Source organism: Giraffa tippelskirchi, chromosome 13 (assembly GCF_054371585.1).
Source record: "Giraffa tippelskirchi isolate mGirTip1 chromosome 13, T2T-mGirTip1v1.2.pri, whole genome shotgun sequence".
NCBI lineage: Eukaryota > Metazoa > Chordata > Mammalia > Artiodactyla > Giraffidae > Giraffa > Giraffa tippelskirchi.
In genome coordinates, this window is record NC_137287.1 from 19,306,637 (window position 1) to 19,320,233 (window position 13,597).

Here is a 13,597-nt window from a genome sequence, read left to right on the forward strand (position 1 = left end):
CCCAAAGGCTAATGAAATGAAAGAAAGATAACTCACTAGCACTCAAAGTTATAAAAAAATTTAAAACAATGACATCATTTCAGCTAATCAGATTGGTAGATTTCTACCAACATTTAAAAATATTTAATATATGAATATATCCAGCGTTAGTGAAGATTTAGAGAAAGAGTATCCTCATCTACTCTTAGTGAACACATAAATTAATAAAAAGAATTCTGAAGATCAGCTTGGTAGTAGCTATTAAAATTCACAATGTACGATCATTCAAACTACCAATTCCTGCAAATATGCACATATACGTATGTCTTCTACAACACTGTTGAATATAGAAACATAAAAACGCAGCAATCTAAATGACCATCAGTGAAAGTGAAAGTCACTCAGTCATGTTTGACTCTTTGTGACCCCATAGACTATACAGTCCATGGAATTCTCTAGGCCAGAATACTGGAGTGGGCAGCCTTTCCCTTCTTCAGGGGATCTTCCCAACCCAGGGATCGAACCCAGGTCTCCCACATAGCAGGCAGATTCTTTACCAACTGAGCTACCAGGGACCATCAGTAGGGACTAGATTAAATAAAATGGAATTTCCATGCAGAGGAAATGGCTACAAAGCCACTAGAAATAATAAGGAAGGATTATATACACTGACATGAAAAGACACTCATGATTTAGCAGGACATGAAAAGAGCAAGTCACAAAACAGTATGTATAAATTATTTATTTTATTAAAACTACATATAAACCTATATTCATATATAGAAGCATACATTCATTCATTCAACAAATACATGTTAAACTACAATAGATATTTATTCAATGTGTATAGATATCCATTCAACAAAAATTTACTGAATCTTTTATGTACCAGGCATTGGATTATATGTATGTGTGTACTTTATTATATGTATATTCACCTTTCTCTGGGTACACTGTTCATCTATAGGAGAAAATACTCGGAACACTGGTTATCTTGGATAAGGGGAAGGATCATGGAAGGTCCTCTCTCCTTGGTATGTTTCTACACTGATGGATCAAAGTTCCAGCAAAGTATTAGACAGTTGGCTACAGATAATCATTCTGACTCAAATATTAACCAAACATATAGAAAATTATGATAGGCAAAGTGTGGAGAAAGCAAATCGGCCAGCAAATGACAAAGCTGGAACAGTTTCTACTTATAATCTGTATAAGGGCAACAGAGGATGGGGGGAGATATTATTTTCTGTGGAAACTCTCTTAGTAATCTGATCACTAGCAGGTGTCTAAGGCACTATGGTTGTGTCAAAGAGGAGGCGTACCGAATTATCTGACATTTGTTGTGCTATCTACGTCACCCATCCAAAAAGGCTGTCCTCTCTAAGCACATTTTCTGACCTGAATTTTTAATGAGGCCCTTGAACGTCTCTATCAGATACAGATGGAGAACGATGGAACATTCTGGAAGAGTTTTACTATAATTTGAGAGGCTTTAGAAATGAGGAAAGTGTTGTTTGCAAGCATTCATACTTAAAACTTGGCGGAGGGACTTCCCTGGTGGCCCAGTGGCTAAGACTCCACACTCCTAATGGAAGGGGCCCGGGTTCAATCCCTCTGCAGGGAACTAGACCCCACATGCCACAGCTAAAAAGATCCTGCATGCCGCAGAAAGAGGGAACATCCTGAGTATTGCAACTAAGACCCAGTGTAGCCAAATATGTAAATTAAAAAAAAAAAAATTGAGGGGAAAAAGGGAGGCAGGGGCCTAGCGGGTGACATAAACCAGGAAGCAGGTCAGGTGTGAGACAAGAGCGGGTGACGGGGTCAGAGCTGGGGAGGACACGACCTGTCTAACCAAGGCAGCTGCTGCCCAGTGACCACCATGCAGGAGTCAGGGTCTGATGTTTTCCAAGATCTGATATTTCCAAGCAAACCTGGAAATCAAGCCTTTCATGAGAAATTTATTTTTGAAATGCTGACAACTAATTTAAATCCTCTTTAGAAAAAGATTTAGGATTGGGGACCTATGGACATCTAAGATGAGTCATACCAAGTGAGTGAAAGTTGCTCAGTCGTGTCTGACACTTTGCGACCCCATGGACTATACAGTCCATGGAATTCTCTAGGCCAGAATACCAGAGTGGGTAGCCTTTCCCTTCTCCAGTAGATCTTCCCGACCCAGGAATCAAACTGGGGTCTCCTGCACTGCACGCAGACTCTTTACCAACTGGAGCTATCAGGGAAGCCTGAGTCATACCAAAAATCGTTTTAAATTCCTTCCTGGTAACAGCGGTGGAAGAGAACATTGTAGCAACAGAAGGACAGATGCGTGTGTGCACATGCACACACACACACACGCACGCACGCACCATCTTTAAAAAGAAAAGGGGAAAAAAGAGCTGACATGGTCCTACAGCCCAGGTTGTATGACTCAGGTTATAGATACTTGCCCATTTGAAGTGTGTCCTCTGAATGCAAGTCTAAAATGGGTTTTGATAGGAGAGGTTTCAGTCTGCAGAAGGTGAGAAAAAGAAAGATGAGGCAAGTAGCTCATTTACCGCAAAAACACAGACACTCATACAGACACAGCAAACAGATACTGGGTTGGCCAAAAAGTTTGCTTGGGTGTTTTCATCAGATGTTATGGAAACATCCAAAAGACTCCTTGGCCATCCAATATCACTAGTGTTCAAAGGAAGGACAGCACCAAACGGTCATCTGTTTAATCACACTTGACCTTAGACACATACAGTAAAAGTCTAGGGGATACGAATCTCAGGTTAGGTCAGCTACGCTGAGAATCTGCTATCAAATCACAAACGGATCACAACACACTTACTTAGAAACAGCTACAGACAGGCTAACAAGAATTGTTCAGATGTTCCAGTATTTTTCAAGTCATCACTAGTGTCTTGCCTCTTCTCAAACAAAACTTTTTAAGGTAGCTTATTATTTCTCACAAACTAAAAATATTGACTCTTACTGAGACCTAAAGTTTAGTAACATTTATGTGATAACTCCCTCAATCAAGAATCTACAAAAAACTAGGGAATTCCCTGGTAGTCCAGTGGTTAGGACTCTGTGCGTCCACTGCCAGGGGCCTGACTTTGATCCCTGTTCAGGCAACTAAGATCCCACAGGCCATGGTATAGCCAACAAGAGAATATGCAAAAAATCAGACATTAGAGAACCAAGTTCAATATCTCAACAACCATACACAAATGTCGGTGTTTTTAACCCCAGAAAATCACCCTGGGCCTTGAGCCTACTTGCCCTGATTTCACTCAAGAGTTCCAACAAGTTTAGTCACACTTTGTATTTAGTCACACTTCATAGTGTTCCCAAAACATTAGAATTACAGTATAGCACCTACAAAGCATATTTAATATAAGATATAATTTTATATTTAGAAAGGGTAAAAAAACTTATTTTCCTGTGTATGTGTGCACAGTCATGTCTGACTCTCGGTGATCCCTTGGACTGTAACCCGCCAGTCTCCTCTGTCCATGGAATTTTCCAGTCAAGAATACTGGAGCGGGTTGTAATTTCCTCCTCCAGAGGATCTACCTGAGTGAGGGATCAAACTCGTGTCTCTTGCATCTCCTGCAGTGGCAAAAGATACAAGGATAAACTAAAAAAATAAAGTTTGAAAATGACCTCCAATATATGAGAATTAGACACCTCTAAAGGATAAGCAGAAACTTTTGTGCTTATCAAAAATTTGGTTAAATGTAAGAATTGGGATTTTATTTACATGACCACTATAAAAAGCAGAGTGGACCTGTAGGTTATAACTGTTGGAAAACCTTAACCTTGGTCTTGCAGTCGGGGTTTAAATTTCAGCTCCACCCCTTTCTAGCTAGGTGACTTTAGGCAAATTAACTAAACTTCTTTGAGCCTCAGTTTTCTCATCCTGTAGAAAGGGGTCAATGATACCACTTAATTTACAGGTCGGCTCTGAGGACTGAGGGGTACCATCCAAGTGAAGCATTTAACGTAGGGCTAGGCAAAGAAAAACTCTTGGCAAAGATTAGCAAACTCATCACTTACAACTTGGCAAATTCTTTGAAAATTGAACTCAGAACAGCCCCTATAACATCTCTTATATAGTAACTGTAACTTCAGCCTCCCATTCATTTATTCAAAAAATTCTGAATGGACTTCCCTGATGGTCTAGTGGTTGAGAATCCAACTGACAATGCAGGGGACATGGGTTCGATCCCTGGTCCAGGAAGATTCCACTAACCCCGAGTGCCACAACCACTGAGGTCCGACCGCCCAAGAGCCTGTGCTCCGCAACAAGAGAAGCCACTAGAATGAGAAGCCCTCAGAACACTAGAGAGTAGCCCCTGCTTGCCACAACCAGAGAAAGCCTACACAGCAACCAAGACTCAGCACACACACAAAATAAACAAACAAATATGCTATTGTTATTTAAAAAAAAAAGAATTTTACTACATATCTATTCTGGGACGAGGACCTTTCTATACCCTAGGGATAAAGAAGTAAGCAAAATATGCACAAAAATTCAGATTAACACACAACATTGTTAATCAACTATATTCCATAAAAGTTTTTTAATTCAGATTACTAATCTACTATAAGTCACTTTTTTGTTACTGTTCAGGGGAATTACATAAACAGAGAGAAGCGTCACAAAGGACGGTATATTTCCTGTTGACGATTGCACAATACGTTGGAATGAGAGTAGGGAGGGGATGAAATGTGAGGTTTCCCGCATCCAGACCTGCGGTCTCCCAGGAGCTGGTTCTGAATCCCAGCAGGCTCTTGCTTCTGGCCAAAGCCACACTTACTTGATGCTGTGCAGCTTTCTCGTGACTATCATCGGGAAGTCAATTTCAAAATATTTTCTTGGTAGAAGATCTTCATCCTGAGGAAAAAAAAACAGAGTAATCTTTATACAAGGTTTCCCCAGTGGCTCAGTGGTAAAGAAACTGCCTGCTAATGCAGGAGAAGCAGGTTTGATCCCTGGGTCAGGAAGATCCCCTGGAGAAGGAAATGGCAACTCACTCCTGTATTCTTGCCTGAGAAACCCCATGGACAAAAGAGCCTGGTGGGCTATATAGTCCATGGGACGCTACTTCATGACTGAGCACACCTGTAATTTTTATATAATTATTACTCATACATTTACCAATCACTTTCATGTATCAAGTCACAGGGCCCAAAGAACAATGGGGGTGCTTAAGGATTTAAAATCAGGGTAATGAGGACTTTCCTGGCAGTCCAGGAAAGTCACTGGACTCACACTTCTACTGCTGGGGCCAAGGATTTGATCCCTGGTGGGAGAATGAAGATCCAACATGTCTCAAAGAGTGGTCAAAATAAAAAATAAATTAATTAAAATAAAATCAGGGGAATGACATAGCCAGAAATGTACTCTCCAATTTACTTGGTCTCAGCATCAAGAACGGATGGAGGGGAAAAGGAGATTATTGTAGTCGTCCAAGAGAGAAGTGATGGGGAGTCTGAACCAGGAGAATGGTCACAGGGATGTTAAGAGGTGGTTTGGAAGCAGGACATGAGAGCGTTTCTCAAAAACGCAGCTTGAGACCTATTAGAGAGGGTCAAGAAACCAATGTGGTGGGTTGTAACCAGCAGATTGGGGGTGAAATAAAGTAACGTACATCAGAAAATTTCACGTGGAATTGGGGTCAGCATTATTTTGTGATCTATTTATTTTTTCCTGTGACAGTGGAGAACAGTGGGGTGGTAAACAGCAGGTACTCTGGAGCCCAGGGGTGGGGGAAGAGGTTCAAATCCCAACTCCATCACTTGTTTGCTGTTAGGCCTTGGGACAGTCACTAAAATCCCTGGGCCAATGTTTCCTTATTTGAAAAGCAGAGAAAATGATTAACACCTCATAGGGTCGTGAGGATTAAAGAAGAAACACACGAGTAACACTCAGAAGGGGGCCTGCCCTTAGTAAGCATCGTGGGTGCCCTTATATCTTGTGTGTACAGACATATATACATAGACTTAGGTCCTGGCTAGGGGTGTACAGTTATTTTTTTTTTTACTGTGGCTACAATTTTAAAAAGTGTGAAACACACACAACAGCCCTGCTTCCCTCTTTTGCTTTTTCTAGCTTAGTCAGTGGCTACACACCCATCCAGTCACCTACTGGTTGTGCTATAATTCTCTCCAGCTTCTCCTCCCTGTCCAATCAATAACTTAGCTCCAAATGTACGCAAATGGGTTTCCCCAGCGGCTCAGAGGTAAAGAATCCACCTGCAATTCTGGAGGCACGGGAGACTCAGGTTCGATCCTTGGGCCGGGAAGATCCCTTGAGGAAATGGCAACCCAGTCCAGTATTCTTGCCTGGAGAATTCCATGGACAGAGGAGCATGATGTGCTACAGTTCATGGGAGTCATAAAGAGTTGGACAAGACTAAGCGACTGAACACACACACACACACACACACACACGTATGCAAATATGAGATCACTATGTAATAATACTATGAAACTAACATAATATTATGTCAAATTATATGATATCATTTATATGTGGAATCTAAAAAAAATGATACAAATGAACTTACGTACAAAACAGAAACAGATCCATAGACACAGAAAACAAACTTATGGTTGTCAAAGGGGAAAGACGGGAGGGATACATTGGGAATTTTATATATATATACACACTGCTGTGTGTTTAGTCACTCAGTCATGTTTGACTCTTTTCGACCCTCTGGACTATAGCCCACCAGGCTCCTCTGTCCATGGGATTCTCCAGTCAAGAATACTGGAGTGGGTTGCCATGCCCTCCTCCAAGGGATCTTTCTGACCCAGAAATCAAACCAAGGTCTCCTGCATTGTAGGTGGATTCTTTACCACCTGAGCTATCAGGGAAGCCCATATATACACACTACTGTATTGAAAATAACAAACAAGGACCCACTGTATATAGCACAGAAGACTATACTAAATATTTCATAATAACCTCTAAGGGAAAAGACATATATGTATAACTGAATCACTCTGCTATCAGTTTAGTTCAGTTCAGTCGCTCAGTCGTGTCCGACTCTCTGCGACCCCATGAATTGCAGCACGCCAGGCCTCTCTGTCCATCACCAACTCCCGGAGTCTACCCAAACCCATGTTCATCGAGTCGGTGATGCCATCTAACCATCTCATCCTCTGTCGTCCCCTTCTCCTCCCACCCCCAATCCTACCCAGCATTAGGGTCTTTTCCAATGAGTCAACCCTTCGCATGAGGTGGCCAAAGTATTGGAGCTTCAGCTTCAACATCAGACCTTCCAATGAACACCCAGGATTGATCTCTTTTAGGATGGATTGATTGGATCTCCTTGCAGTCCAAGAAACTCTCAAGAGTCTTCTCCAACACCACAGTTCAAAAGCATCAATTCTGCGGCGCTCAGCTTTCTTCACCGTCCAACTCTCACATCCATACATGACCACTGGAAAAACCATAGCCTTGACTAGACGGACTTTTGTTGGCAAAGTAATGTCTCTGCTTTTAAACATGCTATCTAGGTTGGCCATAACCTTCCTTCCAAGTAGTAAGCGTCTTTTAATTTCATGGCTGCAGTCACCATCAGCAGTGATTCTGCTGACACTGTAATTCAACTTTACTTCTCAGATGCATCTTCAGCTGTGAAGACAAAAACACCATCCCATTTGCCTGTAGCAGCTCTTCAAACCCCAAGACTTAGTAAGAAACAAGATGCCCCACAACCTGGCCAACATACCCAGAAAGGGGCTCATGTCCAGAGCCTGGTGGGGGTTTCCTCGGTATAGAATAGGACAAACAAAAAGGCGAGGTAAGGATGATACCCCTGTTTCTGACTTGAGTGAGCCGGCAGGTAAGAGTAGCATTTATGAAGACAGTAACGAGAGATGGGCCCTTCATGGATCACAGCCTTGTTGTGGGCGAAGGGGTTTACGTAACTCAGTGAAGTTATGAGCCATGCCATCAGGGTCACCCAAGACGAATGAGTCACAGTGAAGAGTTCAGACAAAACGTGATCCACCGGAGGAGAGAATGGCAAACCATACCAGTATTCTTGCCGCAAGAACCCACGAGCAATATGAAAAGGCAAAAAGGTATGACACTGGAAGATGAGCCCCACCCCCGGGTCGGAAGGTGTCCAATATACTACCGGAGAAGAGTGGAGCAAACTCCTAGAGACAGTGAAGAACAGGGGAGCCTGGCGTGCTGCAGTCCAAAGGGTCAGAAAGAGTCGGACACGACTTAGCGACTGAACAACAACAACAACAACAACAGCAAATGAGAGACAGAGGACAGGGAGGAAGTGGGAGCAGACCTGCCCAAGGACAGAGTGATGGGGGCAGAAATCATGAGCACGCATTTCCTGGTAGGAAGGTGACCCCTAAGGGCAAGGAACAGAATGAGGAGATCCACCCACATGGAAAATGGTCCTCAGTTAAAATTTCAGGGGATCTGGTTTGGAAGAAGAAGAGGGGAAGAAGGGGGAAGGAGGGAGAAGGAGAGGGAAGGAAGAAGGAAGAAAAAAAAGAAACAAAACAAAGGGATCATCAGAGGAAACCTGGGCTCACCCACCCTCAGCTGTTCCCTCTTGGAATTGCAACACACAGCTGCTGCTCGACTGCAGAGCAGGGCTAGGTAAAAGCTGTCTGAAGATATTCGGAGGATATATTTAAAGGATACACCGAAATGACTTTTGCTAAGAAATTCTACAACACCTTTCAAGAACTTTTACTCACAAGGTGTGGAGCAATAAGAACGCCCTAAAATTGGGACTTCCCTGGTGTTCCACTGGTTAAGAATTTGCCTGCCAATGCAGGGGACTCAGGTTCGATCCCTCATCTGGCAAGACTCCACATGCCATGGGGCTACTGAGCCCATGCGCCACAGCTACTGAGCCTGTGCTCTGCAACGAGAGAAGCCACTACAATGAGAAGCCCACACACTGCAACTAGAGAAAGCCCGTGTGCAGCAACGAAGACCCAGTGCAGTCAAAAAAGCTACTAAAATTTTTTAAAAAGACGCCTAAAATTCCAGAAGACCACAAGGACAATCCAAAGCAAATGAATGAAGGACAGCATAGCATCCTACATCGCTTCTTCCTTCTTAAAGAGCTTTCCCAGGCACTCGGGCTCTTGATCCTCCTAAGAATTCTGAGTAAGGGGTCACTGTCAAAGGAAAGTTTCTAAAAGGCACACCAGGAGCTTTTCACAAACAGCCCTCCTCTTTCTTAGCTTTCAGAAAGGGGCAAAATGGCTCTGGCAAGTGAGTCTTCAACTTTTCATTCTGCGATTCTCTGTGGCCCCTCTGACACCACTACTCCCAAGTAGCTCACAGGGCCCAGGAGGCAGGGAGACGCCCAAGGCTGAGCATGGCCACCAGGGGACGGCAGGGAACAGCCATGAGGAATGGGGGGGTTCATCCAAGATCCAAGGTGATCAACTGCTTCACTGGCGGCCAAAATTGAGACTGCTTCCCCTCCACACCTGATCCTCTGGTTGGGCAGAAACAGAATTCAAGGGCCACCAAGAACCAAGGTCCCTCTCTGATGACATAGAGGGGTGGGATGGGGGGGTGGGAGGAAGGCTCAAGAGGGAGGAGATATATGTACACTGATTCACTTGGGCTTCCCTGGTGGTTCAGACGGTAGAAGAATCCACCTGCAATGCGGGAGACCTGGGTTCAATCTCTGGCTTGGGAAGATCCACTGGAGGAAGGCATGGCAACTCTCTCCAGTATTCTTGCCTGGAGAATCCCATGGACAGAGGAGCCCACCAGGTCGCAAAGAGTTGGACACAACTGAGGGACTAAACACAGCATAGCTGATTAACGTTGCTGTACAGCAGAAACTAACACAACATTGTAAAGCAATTACACTCCAATTAAAATATAATTAAAAAAAGAACCGAGGACCCTTACAGGGTTTCACTTACTCTTTATTTTTGGCTCATGACAAGATCAACTTTCCCTGTTCTTGCCTGCTGCCTGAAGATGGGCATCTGTGACTGTTCAGTCTTGAGCCCCTGAGATTATACAGAATGAGCTCACATGGGCATAGCCCCAAAAAGCCTGTGACTTGCAGGAGCCTCTGTTGGGGCAGCTGGGGCGCTATCCCAGGTGGAAAGAGCCCGAGACATCAAGATCAATGGACAAGATTTCCCTTCTCTCTTATAGAGGCACTGCTGCTGTTGCTAAGTCGCTTCAGTCGTGTCCGACTCTGTGCAACCCCAAAGACGGCAGCCCATCAGGCTCCCCCGTCCCTGGGATTCTCCAGGCAAGAACACTGGAGTGGGTTGCCATTTCCTTCTCCAATGCATGAAAGTGAAAAGTGAAAGTGAAGTCGCTCAGTTGTGTCCAACTCTTAGTGACCCCATGGACTGCAGCCTACCAGGCTCCTCCGTCTGTGGGATTTTCCAGGCAAGAGTACAAGAGTGGGTTGCCATTGCCTTCTCCGTTATAGAGACACATACAGCTCTAAAACAGGGATTAGCAAACTTTCTGGGAAGAAAGTAAGCAGTTTAGCCTTGGCAGACCAGAAGATCTCTGTCGTAACTACTCAGCCCTGCTGTCCAAGTGCCAGAGCAGCCATAGGTAAGATGTAAATAAATGTGCGTGGCTTTATTCCAATAAAACTTTATTCACAAAAACAGGTGGCAGGCTGGATTTGGCCTGTGCAACCTCTGCTCTAAGAGAACAAACAAGATAATATTTGTCTTAAAAAGAAGAACTTTAGATTTTTTTTAAAAAACCCTTCAGATCAATATAATTATCAAATAATTACACTGATTTCCAAATTTCCACGTAGGACTTTGAACCCCTGTGCTAGTTCCCTTCCTCCTCTTTTTAATAAATTTATTTATTTTTGGCTGTGCTGAGTCTTCACTGTTGTGTGGGCTTTTCTCTAGTTTTGGCGTGCAGTGTCTACTCTCTAGTTGCTGTGGCTTCTCTTGTTGCAGAGGACGGGCTCCAGGGCATGCAGGCTTCAGTAGCTGCGGTAAATGCGCTCAGTGGTTGGGGTTCCCGGGCTCTGGAACACAGGCTCAATAGTTGGGGTGCATGGGCTTAGTTGCTCTGAGGCATGTGGGATCCTCCTGAATCATGAATTGAACCTGTGTCTCGTGCATTTCTTTGGCAGGCGGATTCTTATCCACTGAGCCACTAGGGAAGCCTCTTGTCTTTGTTTCTTGCAAGGGGCACATATGCCTCAGTGTATGTTGCTCAGAAATTAAAATCTCAGATTTACTAATGATTAACCCACCTACAAGATGGGGGTAAAAGAAAAAAAAAACATGGCCAAGTCCAAAGGGTATCAGGTCGAAGGACGGATCTCTCCAGCAGCCCGTATTAATGCTGGCGGTACACACTCTTTTTCACTGCATTCTTTTCCAGTTGCTTCCACCACACCAGGGTCACAGTGTTATAGGGGCATAACTAACCCACAGAAAAGACCCCTCAAGCGACCACAGGGTTGTGTGCAGAGGAAAGAGGAAGGAATCGGGAGTTTGATGAGCTGCAGGCCAATGTTGATCAACATCCCAGTGGTACTAGCTGTCCAATTTGGGGGAAGAACTTGCAAAACCCCATATTCCCCATCTGTGTAAGCTCCCCCAACAGAGCTCCCATGTTAATTCCTGAGGTCATGTATGTAACCACACTTCATAGGGACTTCCCTGGTGGCTTAGTGGTAAAGAATCTGCCTGCCAGTGCAGGAGACACGGGTTCAATCCCTGATCCAGGAAGATCCCACATGCCACAGAGCAGTAGCTATTGAGCCTGTGCTCTAGAGCCTGGGAGCCGCAACTACTGAAGCCCATGTGCAACAACTACTGAGCCACAACTAGAGCCCATGCTCTGTAACAAGAGAAGCCACCACAGTGAGAAGCCCAGGCCCTGCATCCAGAGAGTAGTCCCCACTTGCCGCAACTAGAGAAAAGCTTGCATAGCAACGAAGACCCAGCACAGCCATAAATAAATAGATTTAAAATAAAAAAAGCACATCATAAATATCAGTTATCTTATCCAGGAGGAAGAATGCAGCAGCAAATGATTAACACCAGGGCCGTGTTGAGACCACTGACTTTTGAGTAAGAGAAAGGTTTAGAGTTCTTATGACCAAAGACCTTCTTATCAGGTGACAGGGGACAAAACAGATAATGCAGGTTGAGTTACGCCTGTACCCTCTGATTTATCTTGCTCTCTGTCTGCAAGAAATCTGGAGAAATGCACATACCCATTACTGCCACCTGATAGAAGAACCAAGAGAAATCTGTACAAACCTACCCCCCCCCCCAAAAAAAGGAGAAAAATGCCATCATGTGAGATATTTGTAGGGAAAAGGTTTGGTGATAAAATTCAGCCCAGGAATCAAAGATCAGAACTTCAGCGCTGGGTCTGCCACTAATCAGACCCGAGTTTCCTTTCCTGTGAGTGAGTGTAATCATACCTGCCCTTGAACAACCCCAAACAGAGCAGTTGAGGAACGACTTCAAGTCAGCGAATGACTTCAAAAAGGCTTTGCATCATGTTATCTTTACCCAGTCTTGCAAATCCCCCAATGTTACTACCTACGACACTGTTATTCTAACAATAAAATCTTCAGTTCTCATCAAAATTATGAAATCCTGTGTTCTTTTGTCTCAGCAGTTCTACTGGTAGAATTCTTTCTCCTGATACATTTCCACACATGCAGAGGAAAATGTACCCAAGGAATTGCATTATAAACCTGTCTGTGGCAGCAAAATGTGAGCAACAATCCACATATTTTCACTAGGGCCCTGGTGGGATAAAGTACGGAGCTGATGGAAGTTGTAGCGGATGGGAGACAGGCTGTCACCCTGTTTTAATCTGTTTTTTCAAGTTTTTAAGCCAGGTGAACACCTTCAACAAACTAAATTAAAACCATTGAAGAGAAGGGGGGAAATTTACCTTTAATATCCAGAAGGTGGTATCCATCCCGGCCCCAAGATTTAGAATTTGACAATTACATTCTGTCTTCCGCAGAAATGCCTTTGTAAGCTGACTGACGCCATGGACTCGAGCAAAATATCCTAAGTGACAGACGGAGAAGCAAGCTATCACTTGGTGATGACAGGAATAATCCGTGCAAAGCCCACAGTGCTAGGGAGAAAAACAACACTTTGCCCTTCTTCAGGGTCAGGAGAAATAATGACTTTCAAATTCTCCCTTTTTTTTAAGAAAAAAAGAAAAAAAAAGCTGGTCGGACCAAAAGAAGTATAAACTACTTAATGGTAGTTTAAGAAAAATAAAATGCCCTGTCCTGTTACTTAGGAAAGATGAGTTTATTTTATCAAGATATCTGATCCAAATGTCCTCTTGGAAAGGTGCCTTTTTCACAGCTCTAGGGGAAGTTAACGAGTACTCTGCTAAAACTTGTCTGCAATGCAAGAGAAGCAGGAGATGCTGGTTTGATCCCTGGGTTAGGAAGATCCCCTGAAGGAGGGCATGGCAACTCACTCCAGTATTCTTGCCTGGAGAATCCCATGGACAAAGCCTGGTGAGCTACAGTCCATAGGGTCCCAAAGAGTTGGACACAATTTAGGGACTGAGCATACATGGAAAATAACATTTTTAGGTCAGGAAATTGGGCAGATGAATGTCAAAGCA

At 43.8% G+C, this 13,597-nt stretch overlaps 1 protein-coding gene across 2 annotated transcripts in view; it reads right to left on the reverse strand.

Moving 5' to 3' along the window:
• Window positions 1–13,597, reverse strand: part of LCMT1 (leucine carboxyl methyltransferase 1) — a 65,727-nt gene that overhangs the window by 27,249 nt on the left and 24,881 nt on the right. Inside the window, exons 3-5 of one of the 2 annotated variants that reach the window (XM_081554432.1) lie at window positions 12,899–13,020; window positions 4,794–4,870; window positions 2,430–2,491 (exon numbers count right to left, since the gene is read on the reverse strand). In XM_081554432.1, coding sequence (XP_081410558.1) covers window positions 2,430–2,491; window positions 4,794–4,870; window positions 12,899–13,020 — 261 coding nt within the window. The remainder of the gene's footprint in view (window positions 1–2,429; window positions 2,492–4,793; window positions 4,871–12,898; window positions 13,021–13,597) is intronic. The other variant, XM_081554431.1, reaches the window with a different exon arrangement.